This window comes from Pteropus medius, unplaced genomic scaffold (assembly GCF_902729225.1).
Source record: "Pteropus medius unplaced genomic scaffold, Ma_sr-lr_union100, whole genome shotgun sequence".
In the NCBI taxonomy this organism is placed as follows: Eukaryota; Metazoa; Chordata; class Mammalia; order Chiroptera; family Pteropodidae; genus Pteropus; species Pteropus medius.
In genome coordinates, this window is record NW_024346065.1 from 3983820 (window position 1) to 4007653 (window position 23834).

Below are 23834 nucleotides of genomic sequence, written 5' to 3' on the forward strand. Positions count from 1 at the left end.
CTTTTAACATGGATTTTTCCTTACCGCATTAGGCTGGGGGTGGGGAGGAGGGGAGAAAGGGAGTGAACGTGCATCACAAGTCCAGTGTGTGGATGGGAAGGCCTCCTGGTCCTCTCCAGGACACATGCCTGTGAGAACTGGGCCTAGGCCTGCTTCTGTTCTGGGGCCCACCAGAAACCCTAGTCTCCTCCTTCAAGTCTGTTCTGCCCCATTTTTATTTCTTTTAGCCCTAGACAACCCCATTCTGTTGGTAGGGGACTTGGCCGGTAGGGTCAGAAAGAGGGGTTCATTGACGGCCCCCTCCTGTGGCCCCAGAAAGGATACCCTTACCATGTTCCTCATGACCCCCTCAGCATTGCCACTGAAGATGCTGGGTTCCAAAGGCAAAGGAGAGAGGAATAAAATCCTAACGCCCAATACCATACTTTTAACCCCCAGGCACTCAGGAAACTCACCTCCGATCTCGAGGAAACAGATCACAGGGAAGGAAAGAGATTTGCTCAGGTGGGGCAGGCAGCTCTCATGTCCAGTTCCTTCCTTCATTAGCACATACTTTATTCCACACTTCGTTCATTCCACTAAAAAACGCTATTGAGCCCTGACCTGCTGGCTGGCACCCTGCTAGCTACCAGGTCTTCAGCGCTAAGCTTCTGGCATTTTGTTGGGTGAGACCGACAAAAAACAAGTGAGCAAAACACGTTCCTTAAGATTTTCCTAAGTCTGACCAGTCACACATCTACCTGGTGTTCAGTCTTGGTTCACAGCCTCCCTGTTTGGAAAGCGAAGTAGACATCTGGCCAAGCCGAGGCAAGATGGTCCCAGGTCGCCCAGTTAGCTGGCGGAATTGGGATGAAAACCTAAACTATGCCTCCTTTTGGTTCTCCCTCTGCCCTGGATTTCTCTCCAAATTAAATTCGTTATGTGGTAAATAAACTTGGTTAAGTTAAAAAAAAGTTAAGAGGAAGCCATGTCCAGTGCAGTGCGCCGATCTTTTCCTGGGGACTGGCCTTTGACCCCTCCCTTGTCTGATTGTGGGGTGGACCAGAGGCTTGGCTGGGGTGAATGGGGATCCAGGTGGGCAGGGAGGGCTCTGTCCTTGAACGCCCCTGTCCACGCTCAGCTCCCCTCCTGCACGGAGAGTGTGGGGGGCCTCCCGGAGCCTGGGGTTTAATCTCTGCCAGGCCTCTGCACCGCTGGGCCTGCTGGTGTGTGGTCTTTCACACTGATGTGCCTCAGCAGCTGGAAATAGTGAGGAGGGCAGGGGGGATTTCGAGCATAAACCCTGGCACTTCTCAAAACAAAACAAACGACTCCAGCTTTTAATCAGTTTAGAGCTGAGGCGAGAGAATTGTGTTTGGTTTCACATAGACAAAGCCCCACCTCCTTTTTTTTTTTTTTCGGTCTCTGCTTTCATAGGAATCCACTGTACTTAATGCAAATGGCCAGGGCAGACCCTGCTGAAGGTGTTCAGGTTGTTCTGAATCCAAAGTCTTGGGGAAGGAGACCAGACCCTCGGGGGACGGGGCGGTGATTTGGCCTTTAGTCACAGGACCACTCTGTCTGCAGGGGACCTTATGAGAGTTCACTGCCCCCCCCCCTCTACCCCACCCTGCTCCCGGAAACCAGGTGAACCACAGCCTTTGGGACTATGGCTTGCACTGCCTTAAGTTTTGACAGGTGGGCTCTTTCACAAGTGGGGCTGCAATTTAAGTTTTAAAAACTAATTTCTGCATTAAGACTGTTAAGGGAGCTTGCGTTTCTGGGACTTCAGCTGTGAAAGAATAAATTTGTAAAGCAAAGCATCCTATCCCATCCTCTGTTGCTCTACTACTGCCCTGTCCAGATTTTTAAAGACCAGGATATTTTAGGATCTATAATCATCTTATGACTTCATGTAAAGTACTGAAGGATGAGCTGTGCTTTTGGCCTAGAATCGCCAGATTTAGCAAATAAAAATACAGGATGCCCAGTTGAATTTGAATGTCAGATAAACAATGAATAAATTCTTAGTATAAGTATATCCCATGTGATAAAATAGGTTATGCAGTATTTGGAACATACATATTACAAAAAAATTATTTGTTGTTTACCTGACATCCATTATTTGTTGTTTACCTGGATTTCTCGCATGAGGCCCTGCAGACCTTTTCCTCTTGGTTTTTCTACAGCCTCCTCTTTTCATCCTGGGGTGCCTTTGGGACTAAGGTCTTCCCAGGGCCCAGTTGTCTTTCTACCTTTCTGTCTCATTATAATCTCCTCATGTCTCAGTCTGGGATTTCTCCACTCATCTGCTTCCTTGTTCGGTCCTACTTGTAGGCCCTGGGTTGGTCAAGATTTAACCACTGGCTCTGAGGACTAAAGCCAATGATGGTGACATCTACAACTTAGTAAACCCCTGCTACGGGCCAGGCACTGTCATCCTCTTTACCAGTGTTAATCCATTTAGGCCTCACAACAAAACTGCAAGGAAGGCACTCTTTTTTTTTTTTTTTTTAGTGGTAAAATATAAACATAAAATTCACCTATTTAAAAAATTGAGGTATAATTGACACACAACATTATATTAGTTTTGAGTGTACAACATAATGGTTCAATATTTGTATGTGTTGCAAAATAATCACCACAACAAATCTAGTTAAAATTTGTCGCCATACATAGCTACAGAATTTCTTTTTTTCTGGGATGAGAACTTTTAAGATCTACTCTTCTAGTAACTTCCAAATACCTGATACAGTATTATTAACTATAGCTGTCATGCTTTACATTACATCCCCATAACTTACTTATTTTATGACTAGAAGTGCTTTTTGACTCCCTTTACCTGTTCCAATCTTCCCACCTGCTGCTTCTGGCAACCACCGATCTGTTCTCTGTATCTATGAGGCTTTTTTTCTTTTTTTAGATTCTACATATAAGTGAGATCACACAGTATTTGTCTTTCTCTGTATGACTTATTTCACTTAGCATAATGCCCTAAAGTTCCACCCATGTTGTCACAAATGGCAAGATTTTATTCTTTAACATGGCTGAATAATATTCCATTGTATATAAAAATTACCATTTTTACCATTTTTAGGTGTATAGTTCAGTGACATTAAGTATATTCACCATCACCATCATTGATGTCTAAAACTTTTTTTTAATCTTCTCAAATTGCAACTTCATACCCATTAAACAATAACTCCCCATTTTCTCCAGCCCTTAGCAACCACCATTCTATTTTCTGTATATATGAATTTGACCACTCTAGGAACTTCATATAAGTGAAATCATACAACATTTGTCCTTTTGCGTCCACTTTATTTCACTTAGCATAATGTCTTTAAGGTTTACCCATAATGTAATATATGTCAACATCGCCCGCTTTTTAAAGACAATAATATTCCATTGCACGTATATACAGCATTTGTTTATCCTTTCATCTGTTTTGGACCTTTGGGTTGCTTCCATCTTTGGGCTATTGTGAATAAGGCTACTGAACACGAGTGTACAAATATCTGTTTGACCCCCTGCTTTCAATTCTTTTGGATTTATACTAAGAGTGGAATTGCTGGGTCATATGGTATTTCTGTGTTTAATTTTTTAAGGGAACCACCATACTGTTTTCCATAGCAGTTGCATCATTTTACATTCCCATCAGCAATGAACAAGGATTCTAATTTCTCATTCTTACCAACATTTGTGATTTTCTGATTTTTTTTTCTTTTTAAAATATCTTAATGGGTGTGAAGAGGAAGGCATTTTTAATTACTATTTCACAGATGAGAAAACTGAGGCTCAGAGAGGTGGAATGACTTGTCTGTGGTTAGCCTGCAAGTCATAGAGATGGAGTTTGAATTGGGGTCTAACTCCCAAATTGAATCTCTTAACTATTATATTTCCTGCCTCTAATACATGCATCCAAATGCAAGTGTTTCTGTCTTCTTGTAGATGTCTAATTGTGCAAGATATCTGGTAAAGGCACAAATATAGGGATGAAACATATCCAAGGAGTTTTTAAATATTCTTATTGAAAGTACACCTCTCACATGGGAAAATAGCAATAATGAATAATTTCTCTTTAGTTTGCATTTCATCCTAGTTAGTTTTAAAATAATTTATCCAATTTGGCCACCCTTAGTCCTTTATCTCAATATTATCTGGCTATTTAAATGACTTAACAAACAAATGTGGTGAGCATGGTGTTTTGACCTTATGGGGGAAGGTAGAGAAGCCAGAAAATAGAGGATATGGGCTCCGACCTTAAGATGTTTGTGGTCTAACTGGCCAGAGACATATGGCCATCTGAGAGGCTTTGTCCAGCAGCACAGGCACAGGACCACAGGAAGCAGTGGGCTGTTGGGAGGATTGAGGCTGATTGCAATGATTCTATGGTCAGTCAGGGAGTGTTCCAGGCTGAGGGCAGGCAATCTCCTTGGCTGGGTGCAAAGTCTGGTGTGAGTCCATGACGTGCACCCTAGAGAAGGAAGCTGCATTTGGTGTTGCCCTGCCTCTCAGACTCCAGACCCTTCCAAGTGCTACTTTGTTCAGGGGCTACAGCCCTCAGGTTGCACTGTTAACTTTGAACCTTGGTTCAAACTGCCTGGCTCCTGCCTCTGGTGTGAGCTGAGCCTTTAGACTGCCTCATAGGAAAAGTTCCATCTGGCAGTCCAGTAATTCCAATATCGGCTAGTGGTGAAGAACACAGACTTTGAGATCAGACATGCTCAGGCTTGAAAACCATCCCACCAACTGAGGCCTGGGTAAGTGCAGGAAAGGTGTCTTAGTGTCTTTGAGTTTCAGTTAACTTATCTGAAATATAGGAATAAAATCAGGGATAATAAGATTGTCATGAGGATGAAATTAGATGTTTGTAAGGTGCTGGATATATTTTAAATGCTCAATAAATAGTAGCTGTTAAAACGCATACACGTGTAAAGCTCGTGGAAAAAGACCCACTAGATTTATATTTATTTCTCCTTATTGCAGGACAATTTTGTCACGTTGGCTACATCATCGTGGTTGACCTCAAAGGAGGAGGCCAGTTGACTTGTTGAAGAGAAGATGGTCTAGGTAAGGATGGAGGCTGAATTCTACAAGGTGTGTGCCTCGTGCAGAGCAGGTGCTTGTTAAACGTTTGATGAGTAAATATCTGAGTTGAGATGGGGGTTCCTGGTGAGGAGCCATGAGAGTGAGTTGTATAGATGTTTATGAATTGGTATGTGGAGAAGGCAGAGGAGACTGGATTTGATCTTTCCGTTTTATATTCTAAATACTACTTTCCCTTTATCACAAAAGTACAGATAACTGGAGGTTTTGAACAGGAGAATGGTGCTTATTTTCAGGAAATGCATTGGACGATGAGAAACCACATGGCAGAGTGGAGGACCACAAATGTGGTGACTACAAAGCTGAAGGAAAGTGGAAAGGTTTGGAAAACGTGTGGCGGGGGGAGGGGTTTTGAGGGTGGAAAACCGGGTATCTAGAGGTGCTATGGGTGGTAGCTGGGGCATGGGGGTGAGGTGAAACTTTGAGGGTGGCAAGGAGATCAAGCACTCTGTTTATGATGAGGCAAATGGGCTGAAGGCATTAGTTTGAGAATCACCAAAGCACAAGTTGGCACTGAAGATGCTTTCAAGATGGAAGATGGGGCTGCAAGCCAAGGAATGCAGGTGGCCTCCAGAGAAGGCAAGAAACAGACTTCTCCAGAGTCTCCAGAAGAAACACAGCTCTGCTGACACCTTGCTTTTAGTCCAGGGACTGCTTTTAGTCTTCTGAGCTCCATAACTGTATGATAGTAAATTTGGGTTGTTATAAGCCACCGTTTGTTACAGCAGCAATAGGAAACTGATACAGGGAGGGAACTAACATCCTAAACACTAACTGAGCATGTGCATGGGGTGAGGGTGGGGTTTGCTAGGTCGCTGCGTGTAGGTAGAGTTTTGGGTATTCATAGCATACTTGAGGCTATGCCACACAAACCCTCACCTGCTGGAAACAGATGCAAAAGCCTCCAGGACAGGGCTCTTAGCCCCTTCCCCACTCTGCATCGGCTGTTTCTTGGTGCTTGTGACCTTCACACTGGGGAGGAGTCCCATCTGCCTCCTATACCTCTTCATGGTTGACAGTGACCAAGCCGCCAGGATGGTCAGTACTAACCTCGAAAAGAAGGTAAGCTCTAGATGCCCCTATTGGTCAGATCCCCAGAATGCAGCCCTGGGAGGTCGGGAGGTCAGCTGTTGCTGTTCATGGCCTGCAGCGAGGTGGCAGGTGGACAAGACAGTGATGCTGTCACTTCAGTAGCAGCCTGGGGGATGGGGCACACTAGCAGAGCTGGCGAAGGAGTCCTCTAAGGTGGGAGGTGGAGCTTGGGGGGCAGCTGACTCTTCTGATGTTGCTGCTATTGCTGGTACTGAAATGCCTCAAGGAACGGTGCCTTCTTCCCACCCCCAGCCACACACCATTGAGGGGGACCTCACCCTGAGACCAGAGTCCCAGTGTCCCGGCTTTCCTGAATCCTAGTTCACGCATGCAGCCACTCCCAGGGTGCAAACAGCTCCAAGAGATCTGTGAGCCAGAAAAACCCCAGCCCTGCCTCTGGGTCTCTCTGTCTCCCCAGTGACCAAATTCCTCCAAAGGAACAAAACTGCTTACAGCACAAAAAAAGGCGTGTTATACTCTTTTTCCCAGGACACTGATGCCTGCAGAGCCTCATTTACATGACTAAAGACAAATCTAGTGACCCCTTCAAACAAGGCCCATCTGCTTTGAGGTGAGTTTCTGCCCCTGCCTACACCCCAAGGTAGCTGGCAAATTATCTTGCTAAAGAAGATGAAAAACACGGAACATTCTGCTGCAACCCATGATTCATTTACTACTCCCAGCAACTTTGTGAAGACTTTATTATCCCTATTTGGTAGCGGTGCAATTTAAGGCAGAGAGGCCGGGATTGCAATCCAGGCCCTCCATCTCCACGCCCATGGCTATTCCACTGCTCCCGGCTGTTTCTTAAATGAGAAAAGGCTGTCCGTTTGCCATCACCAGGAGCCCATTCCAACTTTTTGTCAAATGGAGAAAGTTTTTCTCATGGTTTTATACAGCATCTGTTGTGATGACTCCTAAAAGCATTATTTCTCCTAGATGCAGTCTACCACCATTAACTAGTCTCCTAGCTGTTTAGCCTGCTTGCATCAACCCACTTTTCTCATTCTGGGTTGATGGTATTGATGGTGAGGCCTCCAGGTAGAGCAAGAATAGCCCTACCAATGATTGTTGGAGCTGCAGCTGCTTTCTTGGGATGTGGTTTCACCTCATGTCTTGGTTTGTGGAAGATTTTTGGTCTTGATTTATGGTCAATGGAAGATTCTGTTTTCCTTTTCTTGTTTTCAATGGAAGATTCTAAAACAAGGAATTTTGGCGTAAGTAGTTTATGTGGAGGTGATCCAAGCAAGCACAGTAAGGGAGTGGGGAACTGCAGCAGGGAAGGAAGAAGAGGCAATGATGGCTCATTTATGAGAGGACCGCCGCTGTGGGCAGCTGGGGTGTAGTCCTGTTGGGGACTTATCCACAGACCGCGGAACACATCTTAGAACTGTCTTGCTTAGGGATGAGGAAGTTAGGGAATTTACCCACTAATTCTGGTTCCTCATTGGTTAAGGTTGCTCTTGGGGTTAGTACCTTCCGGGTACTTCCATTCCTCTGCATCAGATGAGCAGGTACCTATAGCCAGAGGAAGCCCTTGGGTAGAAAGATGAGGCCTCATCAATTCAGGAAGCTGCAAGGAAACTTCTGGGCTGAGGGGATGTGGGTGGGACATGAATAGCGCAGCCTTCAGGTCCTATTAATGGTACCACTTCTCTTAAATATACCAGATCAGTTGTATTACTACCATCTGGGGTCCATTGGACCCAGTTTTAGTTATTTTTTAAAGCACGTGTAACTTTTGTAAAGCATAAGATATTTCTTGACTTTTATTCTTTTTAAGATATCTTCTAAAGCACAGAGATAAAATTTACTTTAAAAACAAACAAACAAACAAGCAAAAAATGCCTACAGCACCTGATATTCCTAGGTGGCCTCCCATCCAAGTACTAACCAGGTCCAACTTTGCTTAGCTTCCGAGATTAGTCGAGATTGGGCACGTTCAGGGTGGCATGGCTATAGACAAAATTTACTTATCATTTAAAGATAGACTATAACTCATTCTATCTTGCCATTATGATATGGGTGCATTGGAACCTTTTCATAAATGTAAGATATATTATGAGATCTTATTTTTTCTTATGTCTTGAAACAGTTATTTTGTCATCCTAGGAATTATTTTATCCTTACTTATCAATTATTCCCAACTATGCTGAAAAAAAAAAAAAACTAAAATAATAAGAAAACTAAAGAATGATGGGATTACTTAGGAAGATGATGCAATAGTATAATAAGTCATCAGTATTTTAGCACCGCACCCTCCAGTTTTCTCAATTCATTGCCTAAATTATTATATCATTTTTGCAAGAAGATAGAAAAGAAGACCAGAAACACCACCTTTGTGGCCTGCTTTTAGTTTAGTTTCATTAGATATAACTGAAAATTGTGAATTTTTCATTTCCTACTTATAATGGCAAAGAAAGGCAGAGGAAGAGGTTTTACAGTTATTACACGAGTCAGCAGATGAATGCAAAGAAGCAGTAGTACTCTAGAATATAAGCAAATGATGATGGTGAAATTGATTATATAAGAAGAACCTTAGCTTATAAATCTTTAGATTATGATATTCTAGATGATTTTTTACAAACTCAGTTATCAATTAAGAATATGTTTTTAAGGACAAAAAGGAAATATGGTATTTTCATCTAGTCACTCAACAAGATGGACTTAATTATACAACATTTTATGACAAAAGCCTAACCTTCCTATTTTGCTAAAAAGACATATGACAATATTCTTTAATCTTTTGGATTTTTGTGCACCAAAATTTACTTGAAGTGGTTTGTGAATACTGAAGGCAGGTGTGTATGCAAAGAAGAAATAGATGATATAGAAATGGAAATACTAATTATACTGAAAATTTTAAATTATGTTTATAAATCTGAAAATGAAAAGGTTTTGCAATTATGGAGAAAAGAAGATGGTCATACTTTCTTCAACAAAATTATGAGCCACCAAAACTTTCAAAAGTATTATGTTTCAATGATGCAAATGCAGACAAAACAACCATAAGGAATGCTAAGCTAGATCAATTCGAGATACATTTGAAATCTGCAATCAGTATTCGTGAGATGAGTGTGTTCCAGGTTCATGACATTTGATGAGTGGATGGCTTCAGTCAAAGTCTGTTGTCTATTTCAGGTATGTTACATTCAAACTAGGAAAATATAGAATAAAATTTTGAATTTATTATATTTAAATTCTCATTAACATTTCTAACAAAGTTGTTTTTCACTACGCGTGCTGGTGAGCCACCAAGGGGGCTCCCACTGATCCCCCCTCCTGGTGTTCATACCCTTGTATGGTTCCCTTCCGCATCGTACCAGGGTTGGTCTGTGTGACCAAAAGAAGATGGCAGAAATGATGGTTTGTCGCTCCTGAGATTAGGTTACAAAAGACTGTGGCTTCCATCTTAGGCTCTCTCATCGATCACTTGCTCTGGGGGGAAGTGAGCTATCTGTTGAGAGAAGAACGGAAGTATCCAGCCGACAGTCAGTGCAGAACTGAGGTCTACTAACAAATACGTGGGTGAGATTGGAAGTGGGTCCTCTAGCTGTAGATGACGTTATCTGGCTGATAGGTGACTGCAACTAGAACTAGCTGTGTTATTTATGAAGTCAAGAGCAAAATAAAAATGGGGGGGGCCCTACTTTTTAAAAAATTATTAAAAATTTTAAGACAGCAACAGCAGAGGATTAAGCTAAATGTGGGACTTTTTGTGCCTATGAAGCTGGCCCTGAATGCAATCTCTTGAGAGACCCTGAGCCAGAACCACTCCCAGATTCCTGACCCATAGAAACTGTGAGATAATATTTGTTGTTTTAAGCTAAGTTTTGGGAGTAATTTGTTATGTAGTAATAGATAAATATATCATCCCTTTATTTCTACTTCTGTATATTATTTGTAAAATGACTTAAAAATATAAAAACATAAAATGAGTCCATCAGACCCAGACAGTAAATGGTGATAACTATTTTTCCTGGGCTTCTGAGAGTTAAAGGGATGAGAGTGATCCAATTAGTGGCAAATTTAGTTCCATGTTCTCTCCTGCCTCAGTGCCTTTGTACATGTTGTTTGCCATGCCAAAAATTATTTCCCCCTGCTCTTTGTCCAGCTTAAACATCACATCCTCAGGAAAGCTGATCCTCCAGACTGAGTTAGGCATCTTTTTAAATAACTTCCCAAACAATGCTTTCTCCAGAGAACTCAAGCATGTTGGTTATGGGCCTGAAGACATGGGAAAGTCTCCTTGCCTAATGAGCTCTGGTGTAAACAATATAGACTAAAAAAGCAGGCAAATGAAAGATAAACCAGGTGAGTGGAGAAAATTCATACACATGGAAATGGGAGTTAATCTTCAGTAATACACAAAATGGCACATGTGAATGTAGCATATACTTCTGACTCTTAATACTAATAGATTTAAGAGGATGCCCAAATTTTTGATGTGCGTACAAAATATGAGGACCACCCTTGGTAGTTAACCTTAGTGGTTAAGCCTCAGTTCTTCATGTGCAAAAAACTAATAATACTGACCTCATAGGCTGGCCCCGAGGATATGAAATCACATAGGGAAAGTGTTTATCAAAAAGTTCAGCTGTTAGTAGCATAAGGTATTGGATTCAAGTTCTGAGTCTGCTACTTGTTACTGGTTATGAGAGTTACGTAACCTCCTAAAGTCTCAGTTTCTTCCTTAGTAAGAAAGGGAAAATAATGGCACCTACCTCGTAGAGTAAATGCCAGTGTGTATTAGTGTCTGTGTGTTTGGCATTTGCTAAGCCCTCCTAGTTACTACTACTGTCATCATTAATTTTGAGACCAGGTCACAGAAAAGTAACCAAGTATAAAGGGAGATTTTCCTGTAGGTAGAAGAGAGAGGGAAAGAAAGAGAAAGAGACTAATAGAGATGATTGCCAAGAATATTTCCATAAAGATGTGCATTATTCATAGTGATCATAATTGACACTGGTCTCTTTCAGGGGCTCCTTTCTCACCATCCTGGCACCACGTGGCTTGCACCTCATTCCAGTATGTTCTTGATTTCTCCTACCTGAAGGTGCCTAAGAAAGGGAAATACCAGAAATAAATTTTTGTGACATCAAGATTCTGGGTTAAAACAGAACTACCATGTGATCCAGTGATTCCACTTCTGGTTATTTATCTGAAGAAAATGAAAACACTACCTTGAAAAGATATCTGCACCCCACGTTTATTGCAGCATTATTTATGATAGCTGACATATGTCCATCGATGCACGAATGGATAAAGAAAATGTGGTATGCGTATACAATAAAATATTATTCAGCTATAAAAAATAAGGAAATCTTGCCATTTGCAACAATGTGGATAGACCTTGAGGACATTATGCTAAGTGAAATACGTCGGACAGAGAAAGACAAATACAGTATGATTTCACCGATGTGAAATCTAAAAACAAAACAAAAGCTGAGATCACAGATAGAGAAAACAGATGGGAGGTTGCCAGAGGTAGGGGGGTGAGGGTGGGCAAAATGGGTGAAAATGGTCAAAAGGTACACATTTCCAGTTATAAAATGAATAAATCCTGGGGTTATAATATACAGCATGGTGACTATAGTTAACAATACTGTATTGTGCATTTGAAAGTTGCTAAGAGAGTAGATCTTAAAGGTTCTTATCACAAGGGAAAAATGTGTAACTACATGAGGTGACAGATGTCAACTAGACTTGTGGTGATCATTTCTCAACATATACATGTATCAAAGCGTTATGTTGTACATCTTGGGCTACAACATTGTTATATGTCAATTGTACCTCAAAAAAAAAAAAAGGGTCTGAGTGTCTGGTCCTAAGGCCATTAATATTTTTGAATATGAGGGAGCTGGACATGCAGAGTTGGAGGGAAGCTGAACACTCCAGACTCCCTTGCATTATCCATGGTTCTTTTATTTGTCAACTCAAGGTATCATAATAATGAAAGTCTGTACTGCTAGTTGTCCCCCAGCTTTTTATTCTTCCTTAGTAACATAAACTCTGATTTTTAGCTGGCACCTTGGCCACCTTGAGCTAAGAAGACTACATGTTTTTCAGCCTTCTTTGTAGCTAGATGTGATCACATGACTATGTTCTAGTCAATGGATAAAATAAAATGTGACTTCTGGAAAGTATCCTTAAGAGAGAGGCATACTCTTCTTTTACTCTTTTTCCTTCTTGTTGACTGGAAAATAGATGTGATGGCTAGAGCGTGAGCAGCTATCTTGGACCATGAGGTAGAAGCTGCTTATTAAGAATGACGGAGCGATATTAGAAGGAGTCTGGGTTAGAGGGAGCTACGCTAGACTTTGAAGAGAGTTTGTGTACAAAAGAGAGAAATAAGCTTCTAAATTGTTTAAGTCACCCTAATTATTTTTGTCATGGATTTTTTTTTCAGTTTTATTGAGGTATAATTGATAAAGTTGTGAGATATTTACAGTGTACAACATGACGATTTAATATATGTATATATTGTGAAAAGATTCCACCATAGAGTTAATTGACACAGCCATCACTTCACGTATTTAAATTTTTTTTTTTTTTTGGTGAATTGTCATTTATATTTAAAATTTAAGGACTGACTTTGGTAAGGTTACTTTTGTGGGTCAACCTCATTTTCTTAATGGGACTAATAATACCTACATTAGCTCAATGCTAAGTGTTACTGCAAGTTAGTCATAAATCTAGAAATGGAACCCAGGTTTCTGAGCTCAGTGATATATTTGAAAAGAGTCTTGGACTCAGACCCAACTCACTTTTTTTTCTGTTGGTACTGTCATCACGAGTGAAGCAAACATAAATCAAGGTATATTTATGTTATAGAAGCACTTTTCTCCAAAGTCCCATTTAAGATCTACCTTCTTATTGAGACTTCTCTGCCCATTATGTGTATAAGTGGGTCCCTGCTTTCCGAGTCCACAAAATACATAATAGGCTTTGCTTTTAAATGTGGTCTCCAGGTATCTGGTATCTGTCTGCGCTGTGTCTTAAATTAGATTGTGACCTCTCAGAGGGATGAGTGTGCATCCAAAGATTTCTATATGAGAGATGCTTCAAAGTGTTTGTTAAAATGAATGGAAAGATTCTATTCTGAATATGAGACAAGGCAAGTGTCCTCTGAATTATACCGAAACACAAATATATTTGAAATGAGTGTTCTTAGTTAGTACTAAATATTTGAGGCCCTCAGGCCTCAATATGGAATATAAAGTATTATTTTTCTTCTACTGAGATATCCCTTTGCAAATAGTAGTCTCACAGGACCAGGAGTATGGCTGAAACTGGACAGACCAGATGCCAGGATAGCTGGATTTATTTTTGGACCATAAGCCTGGCCTTCAGGGAAAGAAGGAACTTGTCAATTTCACTCTTTGCTTGGATCAGAAGATTGAGCCTGGCAGAGAGATACTGTTTGGGACTAATTGTTCTCTGGATTTTCTAACCTTCTCTGGGCTTGGGAGGAGTCGGGAGAAGAAAATACATCATTTGAACGATGGCCATGGTTACGACAGGCCCTGCATGCCAACCAGAAGGAAAGAAAATACTTGCTGAGCAAAGTAACTGGAAAGCAGTTGCTCATATTTTAAACTAAGCTACATGTTCGAAATCCAGAATAATATAGGCTTTTGGACCAACGATCACTTGGAAAAAAGCTTTCTGGCTGGAAAGCAGCATGTGGTGTTATGGATGGAAAGGACGATTGCAGTGCCTTTTCCCTGGGCATTTGGTGCTGCCAGATACTGGGGGCCATCTCAAGCATATTTACTTACTCCAACAGATTTCTCAATAATTCCAGCAACAGAAAGGAATTGACCAGCTTGATGGGGTGCATGTGACCAGGTGGTGGAGTCAGGACAAACCTGTCAGGCTGCTGAGCCCGATGCTAACATTTTCATCCTGCCGAGGCCTTGGTGGGTAAACATTTAGGTGGACACATGGGAATTGATGTAAGTGCTACATGAGGCACAGTGGTACTGGACAAATGTCACAAGTCCAGCTGGGCAAATCCCCAGGATGTCAGATCACAAGGGCTGTTTCCAGGAAAAGCTGACCCTTACTGTTTCCATGTGCTTCCCCTGATGCTTAGTGAAGCTCAGAAGTCTCAGTTCCCTTGCAGGCCACTTAAGAAATTCCCAGTGAGCACACAGGGCACGTCTAACCCTATGGTATTTGAGATGGAACATCACGGTCATCACATGATAGAGGCAGAATTAGACTCTGAAAACCTGGGCTTGAAACTTGGATGTCATTTACCAGCCAAATGAGTCCAGGAAAGTCACAGTCTCATGGAGTATCCATTTACCTTCCCATGAAGTTGGATCTATCTACTTCACAGGATCATTCTGAGGACAAAATGAGATGAGGTATTTGTCCTGCCCTCGTCGTATGTCGGATGGTGGTATTTCTAACTTAATCAGTCTAAGGGCTTTAGATACTCCATCTCTTTTAACCCTGACAAAAACTTATGAGGTGGATGATATTTTTATCCCCATTTTACAGAGCAGGAAAACTGGACCCGACAAGTAAAGCGACTTGTCAAGGTTATACCACTAGGTGGCAGACCCAGGATTTGAACCCATTCTGTCTAGCTCCAGAGAGCAAGACTGAGCACTGCACTACTTTTCAGCAGAGGAAACTAAGCAGTTCTCTTAGAGGTGTTCTTCATTTTTGTTTGGAGAATCACAAGTACTTTGTTAATGTTCTAGCATCCAGTTTAGGCTTTTTAATTTGAAGGCACTGAGGAGAGTTGAAGCTTTTTAAGCAGGGAGTGGTGCATTCAGGTTTGCTTTTTGGAAGAGTGGAGGCTGCAGGGTGGAGGCTAGATGGGGCAGGAGAGGGGAGTGGGCAAAACTGAATGCAGGAGTTGGGTGGGAAGTTCGCTCGTACAACCCAGGAGAGAAGTCATAGGGGAGCAGAGCTAACCTTTGTCAGTTCCTCTCAGGCCCAGACAGGGAGGAGGAGTTAATGGCTGGTGCTGCTTCCAGTCCGGCTGGAGAAAAGAATTTTTCCTTCTGAAGCAAGGAAAAATTAGTCCATACTAATGGAAGTAAACTTGAAGGGTTGTACTACACGTGAGAAGAGAAACCATGGTTCTCTTGGGTGGATGCAGTGGACTACCTTGCTCTGGTCCTCGAGCTGGTGGGATGCAGCTGTGACCATTCATTCCTAAAATGGCCCTCCGGGGACTACCCTGGGCAGAACCCTCCAACATCTGACTGGACCCTTTGCTGCACTGTCATCACCAAGTGGATGGGGCATCCAGGAGAGCTTTAGCCTCCCTTCTCTGACCCCTCTTTGGGGTCTTTGCACCCATAGACTACCTCTCTCATCAATGCTCTTTCCTCCCTCTCCTCTGACCTTTCCCAGGGCTCCTAGGCCGCAGAGAGGCTGCTCATTGGCCCTCTAGTTCAAGGCACGGAGCCAGAATGCCTGGGTTCCAATCCTATGAGCATAACCCATAACCACAGGGGCCCTCCCCAGCTGGCAGATGCCTAAAACAGTGCTTCACTTTGTCTCCTCGACATTTCTCTCGAGGCAATCAGTGTAGAACTTGGGATGTCACCTCCTGGAAGCTTCTTTGAAAGAAGTGAACGTGCCCACTCCCCACTCCCAACGCTGGTCACAGCTTGCCCTGTGCGGGTCATCTGGCGACTTCCTAGTTCTTGATGCAGCGGCGAACAGATTTCTCAGCGCCTCTGCGCTCTTGTACCCTCATCTGAAAAATGGGGCTAGGAGTATTTTCCCTGCCTATTTCACTGGGCCGTTGTGACAACTCACGTACTCATGCTGAAACCTATACATACGTAAGGTATTGTTATTTGTAGGCATTCTGGTAGGTTAAGGCTGCTGGAGCTCTCTTAGGCTTACTCAGACAGAAGTGAAGGGAGAAATTTCCTCTAGATCCCGGTCTCTCCCAGAGCCAACTGCTGCGGAGTAACCGGGTGTCGCTCCTCAGTGGGATTGACCGCGAGCCGCCCCTCTTTCCTCTCTCCCATTGGCTTTCACCTGCCGGAGAGGAGGCTGCTACGGGCCTCTCAGCCCGTCAATCAGGGCCGCAGGGCTCCGCCCCGCCCCTCCTGGGGGTTTATAACGGGAATTCCCATGGCCCAGGCTCTGGCATCCAACCTGCTGCCGACCCGGCCCCGCGGATCCCAGCGTCTGCCGCGCGCAGAGCACACGCTCGCGCTCTAGCTCCCTCCTTCGCGGTTCATGACCGCGCGCTCTGCCCGCAGCCTCAGCCAGCCCGCGCCGCACCTCCCCTGCCGGCCGCCCGCTGCCGCCGCCGCCGCCGCCGCCGCCAGGGCCTCCGAGGGAAGGAAGGCAGCAAGGCAGGCGCGGCTGTGCACCCCGCGGAGCCCGCGACCCCGGCCCGCAGCCCACTGGCACTATGCTGCCCGCACGCTGCGCCCGTCTGCTCACGCCCCACTTGCTGCTGGTGTTGGTGCAGCTGTTAGCGGTTCGCGGCCACCGCACCACGGGTCCTCGGGTAAGTGCGCCCCCAGTCGCGCGCCCACCTGCGGAGCCAGTCCGAGGTCGCTCGCCCTCATCCTTAGGGGAGGGAGAAGGGCGGTGTCAGACCTTGTCCTCCCATCACCTACTACCCAGTCCCCTGCGGGCTTCTTGGCGAAGTTGCTGAAATAAAAATTTCTCCCATTGTCTTTCCCCCACCCCCAATCCTTTCTTGCAACACTGACTCTGCCTACCCTCTACTACCCCCGAACTGTCACTGGTGTTTTTTTCCCCAATCTCTTCTCCCAGGGTATTTTGCTCCAAGACCCTTAGAGGTGCCTCCGTTGTCCTAGAGAGGCTCGCTCTCCGCTGAAGCAGGGCTGCCCTGTGGTCTCACACGGCACTGGCGTTCTTGGCAGGCGGCGGGGGGCAGCTCTGCCTCCAGAGTTTTAAGTTACCCGAGAGCCACACAAGGACTTTGTGTTGTTGTTTTAAAAAGCTATCGCTGCTCGTAAAACCCACAGCAGATAATTTTAATGCTCCCTCCTGCTGGGGCAGCCTTGGAGAAGGGTAGAGGTGGGGGGCTGTGGAGAGGTGGTGGAGGGGAGCTGCGTGCGCAGTACCTATGTAAGGGTAAGGGTCTCTTCCCCTGGGTTTGGGGCTGGGAGCTTGGACTAACTGTTGAACCTTGATCTGATTGGAGTTTCTGAACGACATGAAATGTGCCAATTCTGTGCACAGGACAGGCTATGCAGGCATTAAAAATTCTCCTGGAACCGACAGCATTGTGTTAATTTCTGGTCTAGATTATTGCACCTCCCCCCCCCCTGCCCCACCTTGGTCTAATGAAGGATTCCACTGCCTTAAAAATGTACTATTAAACTACCTCATTATTCATTTGACCAAACTTATCCAGACAATCTCTGGCCAAGAATTAGCTTATGTCAGGGCATTCGCCTTTCAGGGTAGCTGCTTGCCTCAACTGGCATCAGTCAGAGTCCATGGACGTAGCTAGGATCTTTGTAAAAACAAGTTTGGCTGCTTAACCTACGTGTGGTTTCCTGGATATCCTTGGGCCTCTCCTCATTACCACCTGTTCAGATTGCAGGTTCTTTATTCGTAGTGCTTGCTATATGAGAATCATCTTTATAGCTGTCGTGTGTGCAGCAAAAGCCTTGCAAAGTTTGACGAGCCTTAATGACTGCCCAGATGCTGGCTGATTACATCCGAGCCCAGCTATCACTGTGAGATCAGATTTGCAGCCACTTAGGAAAGAAAAGTGTTTGTCCCCGTGTTGGGCCGGCCCTTGCTTTTATGACCAGATGTGCAACAGCAGCGGTTAAAGTGAGGCAGATTAGATCCAGGGCGTGTCATAAATCCTCGACAGCAGGCATTCCCAAAGCTGGGGCAAGTAAGGGCTCCGGGAGTGACTTTTATGGATGCAGATGAGGATGCCTTTTAAATGAAGCTGCTTGGTTTGATATTAGGACTCACAGCTCTTAAACTCTGAGGTCAGGAGAGCCACGGCGTTCCCTCCAATAATTAGGAACAGTCAAGACAGAGATGCAGACCAGAGCACCCCGACTGAAATCTGGATGCCCGCCCACATAAGAGGCCCGGGGACAAATGGTGGGGGGCTCGTTTGCTGCCGGGCATGTCTAGCGTCTCAAGCCATATGGCTCTCCTTCCCTGTCTCTCCTGAAATTGGAGGAAGCAACTTTTAGGGGAAAGCTAGGGACTTTAGGGGAAAATAGGGCATTGGTTAAGTCTCCCTCCAGCTTCTTTAGTTTTTTAATTTGATAGAAGTGATAGAACATAAACAGAAATTGTAAATAGGTTCTTGTGTGTCCCAGCTACATTCTCTCTCTCTTTCTCTCTCTCTCTCTTTCTCTCTTACACATACATACACACACACACACACACACACACACACACACACACGTACTTAGAAATACCCAAGGGAAGCTGCTAAATTGAGTATATGGTTACCTGAGTGCATTTTAGGCAACAATAATGCGACCATTTATGAACACTTGGGTTAGGCATTTCCAGGATCACTTATGCTTATAAAGAACATTTTGCAAGTGAGACCCAGAGAGGCTAAACAGCTTTCTTGAAATACTCACAGTACATATGCAGCCCTGGGAGCCATATCCCAGTTTATATGGATTTACAGGTTGAGTGCCTGCCACAGCACCAAGAGGCTGTAGGGAGTGTCCGTCCACCTTGGGATACCATTGCTGTTAAAGGAAGAGATGGCTCAGTGAGAACATACTAACCCAGGTGCTTCAGGGAAGTCTGTAAGAAAGCATTAATAATATTTTTGGGTGTCTGTAGCGCTAAAAGGTAATGTCTTTGAGTTCCTATCTATCCCAAAAGACTCCGTTTCTCTTCTATAGCTTCTTGGTGGCCTCTGAAGTGTGGCTCTGGTGGTGAGTGACAGTGTCATAGGAGGAGCAGAAACATCTGGCTTGTTGCAGTATTCCCTTGGGCACCCCTGGGTCTCTTCTGTTAATCTTTTGAGTGACAGAGGCTTAAGGATTGGCATCTTTTCCAGCTGGCTTTCTAGGAAACTGAGAGCATGCCCTTTCGGTTTAACTTTATCTGGCTCACTAATTGAGCTCCCCTGAGGCCTAGACCCCAAACCTTGCCCCCTTATTTGCTTCCTGCCTTCATAAAATTCCTGACATTTGTTTGACTCTGGAAACCAGCAGCAATCAAGTATCAGATTGGGAGCTATTATGTAGGAAGCACCTGAGTTTTTGGTCTCTAGCTCTGAGCAGCTGCGTTGCTACCTGGGACACTGGTTACGATCCTTTTAAGCAACCGTTTCTTTAATCCTGTACAATTTACTGAAAATATTTCAGAGGGAGGATGGGATGGGGGTGAGGCCCTCCTGGGTTGATAGAGTCTGCTTGATAATCAGGCTAAGCCAATTGCCCGTCTTTGCCTAATCCTCTATCTGCCCTCAAAGACCAGGAACTGGGTGAGGGCCAGAACTGCACCCATCTTGTCCATCGATGTATCCCCGGAACTCAGCACAGGGGGTTGTTTTTGTTGGTGTTTGTGGAATGAACAAATAAATGCTGATAATACATATTTCATAATGATCCATGGGTACCACTTTCTGGGTGCTTTCGCAGAACTGGAGGCAGGAAAGAGATTTAAGAAGTTGGAGAAATGGGAAAGTCAAGAAGTCTGAAGGAGAGATTTGATTTTTTAATTGTTTTAGGTCTATTCTTTATTTGTCCTCTCTCCTGTCATTTACTTGGTTCATCCTGCGAAACCCAGCTCCGGCATCACTCTAGGAACTTCTGCAGAACACTCTATTGGGTAGAATTGATCACTCTCACCTTTGAACAACTTCCGTATCTGATTCACTTGTGTTTCAACTTTTGCTAATGCTTCTGCAGTGAGCATCTTAAAATTGAGCCAGCATCTTCGTCTTCTTGGTGCTAACTGGCCCCTTCAGCATTTCATACATGATCCTGGTTTGTTAAATGAGCAAGCTCGAAAACCCTTGAGGGTAGAATACAGATCTTAGTGGTCACACTGCAGAGCATTCAGAAATATTTATTGAAATGAATTGGACTGTCCAGTGATTTCCAAGCTGGACCTCCTGCTCGCAGTTAGACATGAAATTGGTTACTTACAAGTGATTCCCCCCACCTCATTTTTAGGCTTTTATTCTTTGTTTAAAAATAAGTATGTATGTGGTTATGGGAGGTTTGGGGGAGGAGGAACCGAGCAAGCAAACTTGGATGGGAAACAGGCTTTAGCTTTACCCTAAACTTTTTTTTTTTTTTTTAACCTTGCATATGTCTAATGTGAGGCAGCTTCCCTTCCATTTGAGATAGTTCCCTTCCATTTGACTAGCCTGCCTTAGTGTCTGGACCAGGGTGAGTCCTTGTGTCTGCATAGATACCCTTCTTATTATCTGTGTGCCTGACAAGACGCCTCCTTTTCCACATGGGGGATTTATCTGAGATGCTAGTCAGATGTTGGCCAAGAACTTGGTTTAAACATTTTGATAGAGCTGACATGTGAAATTTAAAGGAACAAAATCAAGGAGGACAAGAAGAGGGAACAATCATCTTAGAAACTCTAGGGCATGCAATCAAATGGAAAACACTTTGAAATTGTCTTCTTATCTCCTCATGTTGAACATTCACATTTGTATGGCCCAGCAATTTCACTCTTAGGCATATATGCCCAAGAGAAACTCATGTCCAGAAAGAAACAAATGCAACTATGTTCACAATAGCACAAGCCTGGAAAGAGCCCAAATGCCTTTTAGTTAAAGAGCAGATGAATAAACCGTGGTGTACTCACACAATGGAGAATTAAAGATATGGACGAATCTTGGTAATATGACATTAAGTAAAAGAAATGCACCCCCCCCACCAAAATGTAGCACGACAGCTTTTATAAGCTTATGAATAGCTAAAATTAAAGAAAGAATCTTTTAGGAATACATATAGCTGCAATAAAACTATATAAAAAGAAAATCAAAGTAACGATGCAAACAGGACTCAAGGGAAGTTAGGGTGAGGCAGATTGGCGGGGGAAACCACGTGCTTAGTGTAAGTTAGTGCCAGTACGTTACCTCTTTTGGTAGGGAGGAGGACGGATTTGAAGGTATTTGTCAATTAGTAAAGATCTAATAGCTGATTCAATAAAAATGAAAGTGGGCCCTGCATGGACCAATATTGAGTGTGTCATGAACCAAAAATTATGATTAATTCAATCCTTTGCACTTGAGGTCAGACAAAAAAAATACCCTAAGTAGGGACTCTTTTCTTGCCTCCTTCTGTTCCCCCCACCCCCTTTCCAGATGTGCATGTGGCCCTCCCGAAAATACCACCTTGGGGAGTGATTATTGGCTTTTGTTTCAATTCTTGGCCAGTTAGATCCAGAGCAGGCCCAGACCCTGGCATAAATATCTACACCAGCTGGCCAAAGGGCTCGTGTAAAGCTGAGCTGGCGGCAGGCAATCTTTCCTCTCCCTTGCTCAGGGGAATCAGCCCTGGACATCTGAGTGCACCCTCCAGCAGAGTAGGAAAGTTCACTAGCTGAGGCCTGGGTCAGAAGCCTTATTTGCCAGTGGGGGGTGGGGTAGGCCTGTTTCTGGTTTGATGCCTGTCTTCATTCAGAGCTCCTCTCCCCCTACTCCCCCCTCGCAGAGGCTCAGGGAGGGGGGCATGGCCTTGCTTAGCAGGTACAGGGCACCCTTTCTCTCCCGACCACATAGAGATCTATTGTTTAAGCAGCCAAGTTCCTGGCATTGCTGGTGGCAGTGGGGGCTGTCCATGTGGAGGGCCCCCCTCCTTCAGCATTTGTCGCTGTGGAGCTGTTTGGGAGAGGACAAGGGTTGGGTTGCGGATGAGAAATCGATCGGACTTGCTTGTGAGGCCTGCCAAACAGGGTTAGCATTGTACATATGTGCTCTGCACGAATCCTGAGTCACTCAGGGGGTAAGAGGATTAGATCTCCACGAACACTTCCAACAGCCCCAAGAAGACCCCAAAGCAACATTGGTCATTATCGCAACTAATTGGATTTCCCTTTGCAACTGACATCATTCTAAACTCGATGGCTAGATCACAATTAATCTTACCTTTGGCAGACATCTAAGCTTGTTATGTATGGAGCTTTGTGTACTTCCTGGGTGTTGCCTCGGTGGGTTTCAGCCTCCTTTTTTTTGGAACCAGCATGAGACAGCCTCTCCAAAGCAGGGAAGGCCACTCAGAAGAATTGGCGTCTCAGTAGAGCCTCTCCCACCACCAAGCAGGACCAGAACTGAGCGGGGTTCCTTGAGATAATGTGTCAAGGACTTTGAAACCTGACAAATACTCTATGAATATGAGTAACATGCCCCTCCCCCTTAAAAACAATTTCACACTCCATTGTTGATGTGATAACTACTCATCCGCAAGATAAGAGCAATTTTTTTTTTTTTTTGTTAAGTATCAGTAGAGAAAAACTGGACCCACTTCCCAGAACAGTTTGTTTTTAGGACTAGATAAGCATCTCTAGGACAGTGCTGGGAGTGTTAAATATTTTTTGTGGATGTTTCTTGTGTATCTATTCTTGAAAAATTCTGCAAAGCCCCTGGAGAAAGGACACCAAAGTAGATAGGAAGAGGGTGAATATGAAAGGATGTGGATCACTCCTTCAGGCACACGGTGCTGCTGACCTGCTCAGAAATAACGACTGCCAATAGGCTTTTTTTTGCCAGGATGGAAATATTCTGTATCCGCACTGTCCAATATTAGACACGTGTGGCTATTGAAGTTTTAAACATGGTTAGTACAACTGAGGAACTAATTTCCTTTGATTTTAATTAATTTAAATTTAAATGTTAATAGCCACATGTGGCTAGTGGCTGTTTCACTGGACAACGTTGGTCTCTAACGTGCCCAGCCTACTTCCGACTGGATATCCCCATGTGCCCCAGACTTCAGCTGCATTAAACCGCGTTGCATTTTCTGACCTCTCCTTTCCTCCCCATCTCTGTCTTTTAAAAATCCTGCCCTTTACTCGAAAGGCTTAAATGACTCCACACAGCCATCCCAGCCTCACCGCAGGCGGAGTTCAGCTCCCTGTGCCTTGCTTACCTCTGGAGCTGTGTGTGTCCCCATCTGCCCTGTAATCCCGCTGACCAGACAGCTTTGGAGGCACATAGACCCAGCGTGAGTCTGGCTCTGCCACTGTGAGCCTGGGCTAGTAATTGGGTCCTCAGTTCCCTGATTTGTCCAGGGGAGGTCACAGCATCTACGTTCCAGAGTGGCAGTAGGAATGAAGTGGAATGTCTTAGCTTCCTATTCCTATTCTTGTTTTAACAAATACCACAAACTTAGTGGCTTAAACAACACACATTAAAGGAGAGTTTTCAATGAACAGGCCTCAATGGGTTAAATAATCAGCAAGGCTGAGTTTGATTCTGGAAGCTTTAGGGGAGACTGTTTTCTTGCTTTTCCCACTGTCTGCTTTCCTGGGCTCCTAGCCCCTTTTCACCTTCAAGGCCAGCAATAGCTGGTCCAGTCTTTTCATGCTGCGTCTCTGTGGTTCTGACTCTTCTGCTTCCTTTCTCCCCATTTAAGGACCCTTGCGATTGATTGCATTGGGCCCACTGTGTGTGTCCCGACTGGGCTCCTTATTTGGAGGTTAGCTGATTAGCAACCTTAACTCTA

At 44.2% G+C, this 23834-nt stretch overlaps 1 protein-coding gene and 1 pseudogene across 4 annotated transcripts in view; one reads left to right on the plus strand and one right to left on the minus strand.

The window, feature by feature from the left end:
- Nucleotides 1–8025: 8025 nt before the first annotated feature.
- LOC120612836 (uncharacterized) lies at nucleotides 8026–8144 on the minus strand (annotated as a pseudogene).
- An 8163-nt stretch (nucleotides 8145–16307) lies between these two features.
- SMOC1 (SPARC related modular calcium binding 1) overlaps nucleotides 16308–23834 on the plus strand; it is a 134631-nt gene continuing 127104 nt past the window's right edge. For 2 of the 4 annotated variants that reach the window (XM_039875373.1, XM_039875374.1), the window contains exon 1: nucleotides 16308–16678. In XM_039875373.1, coding sequence (XP_039731307.1) covers nucleotides 16580–16678 — 99 coding nt within the window. In that variant the 5' untranslated portion in view covers nucleotides 16308–16579. The remainder of the gene's footprint in view (nucleotides 16679–23834) is intronic. The other 2 variants (XM_039875371.1, XM_039875372.1) reach the window with 2 other exon arrangements.